This window comes from Orbicella franksi, chromosome 5, assembly GCF_964199315.1.
Source record: "Orbicella franksi chromosome 5, jaOrbFran1.1, whole genome shotgun sequence".
Taxonomy (NCBI): Eukaryota; Metazoa; Cnidaria; class Anthozoa; order Scleractinia; family Merulinidae; genus Orbicella; species Orbicella franksi.
In genome coordinates, this window is record NC_138149.1 from 24,760,328 (window position 1) to 24,772,400 (window position 12,073).

The 12,073-nt window shown below is 38.0% G+C and overlaps 1 protein-coding gene across 1 annotated transcript in view; it reads left to right on the forward strand.

Moving 5' to 3' along the window:
- Positions 1-10,206: 10,206 nt before the first annotated feature.
- Positions 10,207-12,073, forward strand: part of LOC145487199 (NACHT domain- and WD repeat-containing protein 1-like) — a 19,718-nt gene continuing 17,851 nt past the window's right edge. Inside the window, exon 1 of the mRNA XM_081465926.1 lies at positions 10,207-10,389. Within this exon, the coding sequence (XP_081322052.1) occupies positions 10,384-10,389 (6 nt within the window). The 5' untranslated portion in view covers positions 10,207-10,383. The remainder of the gene's footprint in view (positions 10,390-12,073) is intronic.

Below are 12,073 nucleotides of genomic sequence, written 5' to 3' on the forward strand. Positions count from 1 at the left end.
GTTTGGGACTCCGCTTGGCGATCCTTCAGGCCGCTGGAGCTCCGCTAAAAACGTGCCTAGATGGATTTTTTTTTCTTAAATTAAGATCATGATCTTCACGCAGCTTGAGTCCTAAATTGTCTTACATTAGAAGTGTTATCATTATTGCTGTTCATACTTAGGCTTAATATAATCCATCAAATATTTTCGCTCGCGCGCCATTAGTCTAAACGGCATCACGTGACTGAATATTCTCCGGCTAAAACTGAGGAATATCCAAGTGAGATTCCCCAACTTTCAAACCGCGCGTGTTGCGAAATACGATTGAAGAATAATAAACACAATGGCTTCCATTTGCGCGAAAGCATGCTCGGATATTTGTCCCTGGGCATTATCTGTTCCTCAAAGCTCATAGTTCGTGAACTGTTCGGTTCTCGGCAGAGATAATGTCCGCGGACAAATATCCGAAGATATTTTCGCCCCAAATGGATGCTACTGTTTATATAGTTCACACTACGCCGCAGAAATCTAAAAACGCATCTTTATTTGTACGCTTAGGCCAACCGTCCCGACTAATCCTTCACGAAAAGGGAGCTTTTCGAAAACAATGACGTCACGATAATTGCGCGATTTCCCTGACAGAGTTTTCCTCAAACACAAATCAAAAGTGACTAGTGATTGTTGCGTTTTCAAATTCCTCTGGTGTAGTGTGGACGGGGTTTGGTTGATCTGTTGGTGGTCGTGCACCAAGTCCTAGACAGTCCTGTAAGCAACAAATTGAAACGAACAAAAACAACAACAAACCAAGAGTCTTTATGTTGCCGAGATGATTTGCAGCTTGTGCCCTAAAATTTGAAAACTGCATTTATATAGAGTAGATTCTATCGTTCATTTGAAATCTTTTGAAAGCTGCTGCTAGCTCTAGATTCTTCATATTTCGTACGAGTGAGAAAATAGCGATTGTAAAATCTCTAACTTAATGTAAAAGCGTAGCTCCTGGGCCGGGTTGTTCAGAGCCCGATTGAGCTAACCCAGGAAAAGGTAGAATTTGATTTGCAACTTTGCGGTGAGGTTTTCTGTATATTGTTTGGCTTTCTGTTTTGAGTTTTAATAATCACCATATACACAAAACAAAGCAGCAAAAAAAATTGTGTAGAAGAAAAAGTTAATTCGGTTAACTTTTAACCCTGGGTTAGCGTTAACCAGCTTCCGAACAATCCTGCCCTGTTTTCAACAGGTTAACCTGAAGTGAGCTCGCGATCCAATCGAAAACCATCACTTGGTCAGCGGTCAACTTCAAAGAACACGTGACCTCGATGAGCTGTAAACTTGAGCCCGCGATATGTTCACCTGATACTGGTCAGCGGATACCTTGTTTTGACAGGTCTCAATTGATCATAACATAGATGTCCAATATCAAAGAAGTATAGGGTAAACCAAGGCTGCATGTCTCTGTCAACCAGTTATTTGGAGTATTGCCGCCATGTTGCGTGACTCCGTCGTCGTCGCCGTCGCCGTTGCCGTCGTGCGTACGCGCCCGCGAGCAATACTGCTAGCCATGATAACCATGAGAAAATCAACTCATGGGTTTCCTTTTCTTTCCTATATGAGCATGGGGCTCCACTATGACATATAATCGTTTCCTGTTCGCCAAATAGATATTGGATACTAGATCGAGCAGTCCGGGTCCGAGCCCTGTCGTGGTGCATTGTGTTGTGTTCTTAGGCAAGGCACTTGAAAGTCTCAGTGCCTCTCTCCACCCAGGTGCAATAGTGGCTAACAGCAAATTTGATGTTAGGGGTAACCCTGCGATGGACTAGCATCCCATCCAGCGGGGAGTAGAAATAGTCGTAGTCGCTTCATACTACAGAAACCGGGATAAGCTCTAGCCTGATTGGCCACTTGGCTCATATGCAGACTTTACCGTTAAATATGCGGCTTCCTCAAGAAGAAAGTGTTCATGAAAAGCACGATCTTCAGATGTCTTGCATCGAGATTATTTGAGTGACGAATTAATTAGTAATGCGAGCTTCAGCGGAACTTTCAGATTTGTATTTCTGCATTGACGCTCATTTGGTCTGACTCCATATATCTGAGAATTCAAATCAACTGCTGGCTTCTTGTTGCAACCTCCCCCTCCCACCAAAACAGAAAAAAAAAAAAAATTGGCGTCAAACAAAAGGCGAATTCCGAAGTCGGATCTGTGCTGATCGATTTCCCAAGCTTGCGAAATATATATTCAACGATGTGAAACAGTGACGGTTAAAAACTGCTCCACCGTTGTTTTAAACAAGAACATTATTTATCTTCTTCTTCCTTTGGTGCTGGGAACTGATTATAGCTTATAGGTTATAGCCCATATGAAAAGGACGGGGCTGCTCATCCGAAATTTTGAAAAGAACCCTTAAGAGGCACTAATTTCCTGTTTTGTGTGCGCGGCTTGAAACTTCCCAAGAAGTACCAACTGTAAAACAAGTGACAATTTCATAATTTTTAATAGTGACGAATACGGTTGCTTCGAATACCTTCTGCTCGTAAATTTTGCGAAAGTGCTATCATAAATCTCTGTCCAGTTTAATATAAGTTGTTCATTACAAGCGAAACGATAAATATAATTGAACACTTTGATAGTACGGTATCTCTGTACAGTTCCCGGCATAAATGAGTCAAATTTAAATAACATTTTGGCTCGATACCCTAAAAGGTTCCGCGAAAGCTCTCGCTGTAGACCTGTTGGAGTGAAAATCCATACAGGTATCAAAACCACTTTTATGAAGGTACGAGGAGCACGTCCATTTTATATGGGAGTCTCCCCACCCTTAGGGGGCTTATACCTTACACCTCAGACAATTAATCCCTTGGAAGTGCATGTGAAAATACACCCCGCCATCTTGGATGAGACTATTTTTCTCAGTAATTCAGACAACTAACGTGAATTGATGGGAAACTAACCCAAAATGAAAAAGTAAATATATGAAGAAAGATGCTAATTCCAAATAGTTACTAATAAAAACTGAAAAGACGAAGAATTATGTGGAGAAAGACGACATTTGGATGGGTCAACATAACAAATTTCGAAACTAAATTGCCATGGCAATGCCAAATGATGGGGAGGGACGGGTGACACATTAAAATCTCGGCGAGGGAGGAGGAGTAAAACATCTTCACTAAATTGTGACAAAACCGCTGACGGCGTCGGGATAGCATCCACCACACCCCTCCCTAAGTACGTCCGACTAAGGTCACCACCAGCAGGGTGTTCGTATACAAATTCGCAGGTGTCGGTAATCATTTTGAAATTATGTGGCTGACCTTTCTTTGAACTTATCTTTACCAATATTAATATAGCCGAAATAAATATTAATCGGGCTCAATTTAACAAAGTATAATTTTGTTGGGACGTCTCGCTCTGTTCTACTTGTTAAACACTTTCAGTTACAAGCGCGACATTATACAAGTAAGTGGTTGAACGAGTGAGCGAGTAGCGTAACCTTTAAGTAAGAAAAGATTCTTACTAAACCTGATTGTTTCTCAATAGACTACTGCTTGAGAAAGATATTGCTGTGTCAAGCTGTCTTTTCATTGCTATTCATTGGGATAAATGGTAATGATCACACAACATGAGCAATGTCTGACTTCGTAACTAGAAAACTAACAAATCTCAAACTTAACAGGGCGATTATTAATTATTATTAAATTCTCAGCCTCGGATAATGCAATTCTAGCTTTCTGATTGGTTCACTGGATCTCGGTTACCAGCCATTATACCTGCGTTTGACCTTATATGGAAATGAAAGCGGCAAATGTCGCTCGGCATGAGCTTTTTCGCGTGAAGCAAAGTTTCGTCCACAAAAAAAATGGATGAAAAAAAGCACATTCGGTGAGCTATCTACACAGCAAATACAGGAAATTATGGACAATGCCGACCCAGTATCAACAAAAAAGCCACAAAGCTCGAGATAAGATTATTTAACGGTACGTATACGTTAAGTTTCCCTTAAAGTTGCAAAATTAAAATATGACCGGCGAGATTTTACGCATTCATGAAGATTATGTAACAAAAACAAATTTTACCTGAACAGAATGGCTTGCTAGTCCTGGTGGCACCAAATTTTCGAAACCGATATAAGAAATGTCAAAAGAAGAACTGAATGTTCAGTTGAAGTGTTTTTACTCGTCTGCGAGGAAGAAAGATGACACGTATTGCAAAAGTTCATTGATTAAATCCATTAAAGCCGCCAGTTGATCATTTCCTTCGCACGCCGCCGCACAACAAACCGTTTTCCATTATCTCTGACCAGGCAAATAAATTATTAGAGCATATGCATTTGTAAAAGGCCGCAGGAAAACAGGCATAATTGCCGGCGTAGTCCATAAGAAACCAGTTTCCAATGAGCAGATGAGGAAACTGTTCGACTAAGCAAGCTCGGATCGGCCGAGAGCAAGAACCCCGCACAGCTACAGAGGACGACCTAGTTTTATCTCAGTCTCTTTTTTGGGCGACGACGACGAGAGAATCAACGACAGCTAGCGCCAACAATTCTGTCCTTGCGAAAAACACCTCAAGGAGTTGAGTGTTTTGAGCTGAACCGAAGTAAGCCCGGTTCTTTACCAGCCACGAAAAACCACCAGGGTGGCCTCGGAGATTCTGAAGATGAATCTGACGCTAAGATAGTTTCTGTCCTTGAATCTAAAACTGACCAACAATGAGCTCCACACATCGAAATGCCAAGGCTTTCAAATCCTGAGAGAGATCTTGTCGAGGATAATTTTGGCACAACGTCTGTGTCACATGGCGATCAAAGTTTTCCGCAGCATTATTACAATGGCAATGTGCAAGTGCACAATTATTTGGCTCTTCTCCATGACTCGAACTTGAACGCTTTTCAAACTTTCTGGCCAAGGTTAAATCTCCTTCATTTGATAGACGTTTCTTGAATTCTACTTGATTGCAATTTCATTCAGCAAATTCGTTTGCTTCGCTCTCAAATTTTTCATTCAACTAATTGTACAAGCGGCGCGCATGTCATGTGATTTCCCACTTGTTGTTGTTTTTGTCACATCGACTTCCGGTCGTTTTGTAAAATTAAAACCCAATAAAATTAAGCTATATTTCCAAGAATACAAACACACCGAATTTAATAAAACAATTATTCCATTCGCGCTTGTTGGATATGAGATTGGTTATAGCCAACTCGGCCCTACGGGCCTCGTTGGCTATTTACCATCTCATATCCAACGCGCGCTCATGGAATAATTGTTAAATATACAATCTCGTTTGCTTTCTCGTCTTCGTAGTCTTGGCTGTCCCGCCTGTGCATCACAGAAAAGTTGCTGTCAAGCCACAAGTCAAGCTCCACTCAAAAAGTGATTTGGAAACAATCGAGCAGCTGGTGCAGGAGAGCACTGAACTGGAAAACGGCTTGAGAAACTTGAATCTGAATTTGACAGAGGTGTGTTCCAGGAAGTTGATTAAAAAACGTCAAATAGACGATTGGACTGAGGCCTTGACCTTTTCATTCTAATGTTTCACAGTCCTAAGGAAAAAGAATTACAGTTGCTCGAGGTCTCAATCGAGTCGTCTTTTTAACCACTCAACATTCTATTGAAGGGCTTTAAACGCTCACGCAATAAAAGAAAAGTGTTTTACCGTCTTCAGCAACAGATAACTTTTTGTGAAAAACGTTCAATGTACTTAGCTATAATTCAGCTCGGCCGGAAAGTTCCTATACTGACGATCCCTCAAAGTAATCTCCTCGAAATTAGTGTTAAAACTTCATGGTTAAATACATTGTTGGCAAATCCCTAATGCACGTAGCGACCCTCCGGAAGTAAAAACTATACGATAGGATCGACCCGAAAAGTGATGCACTGGTTTTAAATACGAAACAATCGAATTAGAGATAGAAATTTATGGTCTGATATTTGCTTTAGACTCTTGTCACAAATCTACACAAAGGCAATAGATCACCCTGCTTGGGTAAACATGATCCCTGAAATATATTTTTATATATACTTCTCTATATATATTAGAGCACTATATTTTATTCTTTTTAAGATACATCGGTCAACATGCGCTACTCGTTTAAATTAAGCGAGTTTAGTGACTCGCTATCCCCAAATTTTTTACCCTCCACAAATAATGAAAGGAAAATTCTGCTAATTCTAGAAGGTGTGATAAACTTCACAAAAATAGGGGGGAAGGCCGGCGAAGACGTCCGTACTAAACGTTTTATTGAAGTGTCAATTGTTTGGTCACATGTTATGTCTTTTCCCTGTCAATCAAATTTTCAAAAAATGTTTCACCGAAATTTGGTGATTTTCTTTTCAGCTAAAATGTCGAGTTAGTTGAGAGATTTTGGATTATTTGAACATTTTTCATTTATTGTATTTTTCGAATCAGTTTAGAGACGATCTGCTATTTTTGGGAAAATTTTTAAATCCAAGATAATCCAAGATGGCGGATCCAAGACGGCGGACATTTTGAAGTGTGACTCATTACTGACTTATCTTTCTTCCTCCAAAGCCAACATAGGAGTAAAACAAGCTTTAAAACCTAATGCAAATACAGAAAATGAAGAAAGCACATCAACTTACGACTAAAATAGTATTCATGGCAAAAAAATTTCCCAGATAAACTTTGGCAGCATGCTACAAAACGGTGAATGTTGGCGTCGTTACCTTCCCTCTTTTCCCTCGAAATCATTGAATGAGAACCGTAATTTTTTTCGGCATCCAGTCCAATATTATTGCTGTTGTTCCGTAGTACTTGTTAGCCTTTAAACAAAATTGTTCGTGCATTTGTCTTCCAAAAATTATACGACTTCTGAGGCAAAATGCGTCGTATTCTATAGACAACAAACTAACATTGTCACCCACTTTCAGTACCGCCAGCAAGTTGGGAACCTGACAACAGAAGAACAAACTGCATTAATGCCAACAGGTTTGTCGCTAAGAGACGCTCAACCCCGACTCACGACGGAGAGAATACGCGAAGAGAGGCAAAGACAAAGAGAAAACTTCGAAAACGCGCTCAGCCAACTACAAGCCACCATAGATGAATAAGAAAGGAATTTGCAAGAGCATCGAGCAAGACAGATAAAGGAATTCCGCAGAGTGAATGAAGAGATACTGAGGGCAAGGCAAACTCTAAGCCAAGAAAGGAACTGATTAAGCTATATAACGGAGCTTAATTTTCGGTTCCCCACAATAAAGTAAAATAAGTAGAATATAAAACGAAATGAAATAAAAATAAGTAAATAAAGTAGTTGGCGCACATAAACTCATAGCCTTGTTTGATACTGTTTGTATCTTTCCTAGCATTGGTAGCCTGTGAACAGGCTCCCGTCGCGGGGAGGAAGGAGGAGTGGTGAAGGGGGGGGGGGGGGAATTCGGTGAGCGAATTGATCCGACGAGAGCGAAGAAAAGGAAGGGGCATTTTGACGGCCACTGGAAGATATTGGTTCCATGCATTATTTAGCGTAGCCCTAAGGAATCGCATGCGAAATAATGTAAAGACCTATAGAGACCCTGCCTATTTATTTTATTTTTGCTGCTGAAAAGTGCCAAAGGTTTATGGCTTGTTTTTCCAGATTAGACAAATTAAAGCCAAGACAACAGACGAATGTCAGCAGATTGACAACTGGTTATTATAATGAGTAGTGCTATATACCCTCACTAAGGCGATCACACTAAATTATTTACTTGCCTGTTGAAGACGTAAAATATACTTCTCTAAATAATGTTGACATAGATAAGGTTAGTAGATTTCTTGAAAGCACCCGATTTGATCTCTTTTGTTTCTTTTCAATGGCGGTTTCTTTCGCTTGAGTAATTTAGTATAATTATGTATTGTTTTTGTCATCCGGGATAGTCGTCTTACAGTCCAGAAAATTACCGCTTTTGTTCAAAGTGTTTTATTTTTGTTTGAATGGATGCTCGTTGCCCGATAAAAACTTTACGATAACCATATTAAACAGCGTCGCTACAGTCTAGATATGGGTTGCACAACCAGCAAAAGTGGTATCACAATTTCAAACACTTTTGGAGAAGGAGGTAAGTTGTACTAGAATCAAACGAAAAACACGACATCAGAAAGGAAATCATTCATGCGTCTCTGTTACAACATGGTTGTTCGCACGAAGTCGAAAATTGGCTTAGGACCATTAAGTTTAAGGGATTTTACTGAGATGTTTATAATTAACGGACGATTAAGTAAGTAAAACTTTGCTGAATGTAGCGAAAGTGCGACTCGTTTACGACAGAAAATTAGTCCAAATCGTGTAAATTGAACCTTCAACCTGTTTGTGAATTGTTCTTGCTTTGATTTACGACTCAATTACGTACTGTTGTACAGCTATCGCCGTAATGGGCGTCCCATCGGCTCCAAGGTTGTACCCTAGCGCACATTCATGTCTTTAGAAGTAGTTGCGAGAGACTTCAATTTTAGAGTCTCGTGCTTCACCTAGTTTCCAGCAGGACTCGTAGAAAATATTTTTCCTGAATTTGTAATGTTTAATGAATCTATTTGGTATGCAAAGTTGTGGTTTAATCTTAAAACTCTTTCAACTGAATATAATATAAAATATTTATGTGGTAATTTCAGCTGAATCGTCTTTAGATCACACTTTGTATAGATTTTAACGATTAATGTTAACGTGTCTGTAAACATTAATCGGTGTTGTTCTATTGCATACTCTAACTATGAAAATATTTGTATTACTTAGAAGAACTTTCCACTTTGTGGCTACACTGTTTGGCATATTTATCTTGACTCGCGTTTTAAGAAAACTGGCAATCTTTTCCAGTGTTTCTCAACAGTAATACTTTGACGGGTGAATACTTCAACTATTTATCTAGTGATACAATATTGGTATCACATAAGAACTCAACCATTGGTTAACCAATAAAGGTAATCCGTATGGCAAAATAGGTTACCATACCAACAGTACAACTTGTTTAAATCATCCTTCATTAATGCTTTAAGTACTCATAACACAAAAGCGAGCTAGGTGACGGCTATGACGCCCACTTATTATTATTATTATTATCATTATTATCATTATTATCATTATTATTATTATCATTATCATCATCATCATCATCATTATTATTATTATTATTATTATTATTATTATTATTATCGGATTGTGATAAGCATGATAACATTTGCCTAAGGGCTTCAGCCACCTAAAATTTTCCGAACATTAATAGTATTCATCCGTCAAAGTATAGCTGCTGGAAAAGTACCAGCCACCTTAATTCATTAAAATGAATTTAGGCGTTACCTTAAGTTTAATTTTGTGTTAGCATCATACAGATGCAACCTCGTTGAATTTTTTCGAAAATTGTTTTTGTATATTTATGTTTATTTTTATTTTTTGTATTTATTATTATTATTATCATTATCATTATCATTATCATTATCATTATCATTATCATTATCATTATCATTATCATTATCATTATCATTATCATTATCATTATCATTATCATTATCATTATCATTATCATTATCATTATCATTATCATTATCATTATCATTATCATTATCATTATCATTATCATTATCATTATCATTATCATTATCATTATCATTATCATTATCATTATCATTATCATTATCATTATCATTATCATTATCATTATCATTATCATTATCATTATCATTATCATTATCATTATCATTATCATTATCATTATCATTATCATTATCATTATCATTATCATTATCATTATCATTATCATTATCATTATCATTATCATTATCATTATCATTATCATTATCATTATCATTATCATTATCATTATCATTATCATTATCATTATCATTATCATTATCATTATCATTATCATTATCATTATCATTATCATTATTATTTTTATTTTTAATCGTAATCCTAATTACTGTTCCTATTTGATGCTTTTTTGTCACCGGCATCAATTACGTATGGAAATCAACACTTCGTCGTTGGACTTTTCATAAATGAGACATCCTTTACACGTAATTACTACATGAACTGTTTTATATCTAGGTACGTTTACCACAATAAAAGATATAAAAACTGCAGAAAGACTAAGAAAATGCCTAATTTAGCTTTTATGTCTAAAGATCGCGAGCTCCTCTATTTTACGCGATCACACGCGAGTGAGACTAAAACTTCTCGTTTCCAGGCCCCTGAAAATATAGTTACCCGAAAGGGCAAGAACTAGCCAGACAAACCAAAACAGACTAGGCCCGAGTCTTTGGGTTATCCGAGCCGCATTTATTGCAGAGGGGGCCAGTATTATCTTGTCCATCAAAGCTAAAAAAAGGTTTTGACTTTGACCTATTCTAGTGATGCGGGGGGCCTGCTCATCGGACACACGGATGTGTTGTCGAGGACAGAGGAGCAAAGAGGACAAATGGAGGTAAGCTGTTTACATTCATGTCGTATATCATTTTCCCTCGCTCGAGTCTCGAAAATCTTTGAAAATGAGAAAGAGACTAACAAGTGAGCTAGTTTGATTTTCGAGGATGGAGGCTGAATACCTGTTAAGAGTAAATGCCTATAAAAATGGACCTAAATCGCCTATCAATGGCACAAGTCGAAAAATTGATTTCGCTTGTATTTTGTCCATAGATAGGTCCTAGTAAGAATAGAAACGGACCATAGTTAGTTTCTGCTAATACAGCTTTCTTTGGTAGAAATACGCCAAAAACGATTTGGACCCGATTGGGCTCAAAATCTACTTCCGGTTTTGCTGAATTTTCCGAATATTTGATTGCTTCGTGCTCCGCAGAACAGCTACTTGAGAATCTTTCAATGGATTTTATATTCAGTTCAGGTCTTCGTGGTATGACTGAGCGAAAAATAAAATAAATCAAAGTTAGTTTTGAGCCCGAAAAGAGATCAAACTGACACGCAAAATTTTACAGTGTGTCGCAAGAGAATTATTGCATGAAAACATCGCCATATTTTTCTATGGGCTATAACTTTAAATACCATAAAAACACTTTCTACGGGTTAAATATACACCCACCTGTTAGGCTATCAAAAAACATCTCTGGGCAAATGATTTCAAGTCGCCCGCCTTGGCCTGTGTTTCTCATAGATTTTGCCCAAAATCCGGCGCTGGAATGTAAACAATTGCGTGACGCGGATAGCCACTCTCGAGTAAAATATTCGTTTCCAGCAATCCGATGAAAGCAATATTTGAAACGTAGTGTAGATAAAATAATGGAAAATGTTTTTTTTTTTGTTTTGTTTTCTTTTTTTTGTTTAAGTTAGTATAAGTATGTATGTTTTTTCATTTGCATTGCAACACCCACGACATCCCTGATAAAGAACGTTTCTACAGTACTCCGGGAAATGATTTTAACACTTATTTATTTTATTGAATCACTGATAACTTACAATATAGTGGCAGTTTTAGAGATACACTTAACCAATCCTCTATGGTTTATGGCAATTGAATCATTGACGACAAATAAAGTCAAGTGGAAATACCATAATTTCTATAAACTACTAACTGCGTGATGGCATCTCCGCTCTTCTAGCTGTGTAGAAAATTTGTACCTACACAATATGCTCAAACTCAGCTAGAAAACCCGGAATTTCTTGAATTGAATTAACCCAGGAAGAAACTGCGTTTAAGTTTCGATCATACTGGGAAAAAATCCATCTTTTCTACTTTGGTTGTTTGATCAATTAACTGAAATTTGCAGATCATAACACTGGTAGACAAATAAACATTACAGTGGTCGATCTAGGACTAGGTTTACACTAAAGGAGTTTTTTTGGATTCGTAAAAGTTCATCAATTTTAGAGTATTCGGATTAGCGGGGGTTTACAGTGAAAGGATATTCGGATTCTTAACCGTTTACAGACGACGATAACTCCGGGAACATTCATGATGGAATGGTTAACGAGCAGTTTGTTGCCTCGACAACGAGAAACAAAATGCCTCCGAAAATAAGGCTAGGGGTAGGTTGAGACAGTCTGAAGTTTTCTTTCAACTCGCTGACCACGGTACTGTTGTCCATCATGTCAGGTCCCTCCAGGTATTTATTCTGGTCTTTTCTTAATATCTAGAACCGTCGAGGTTTTCGAAC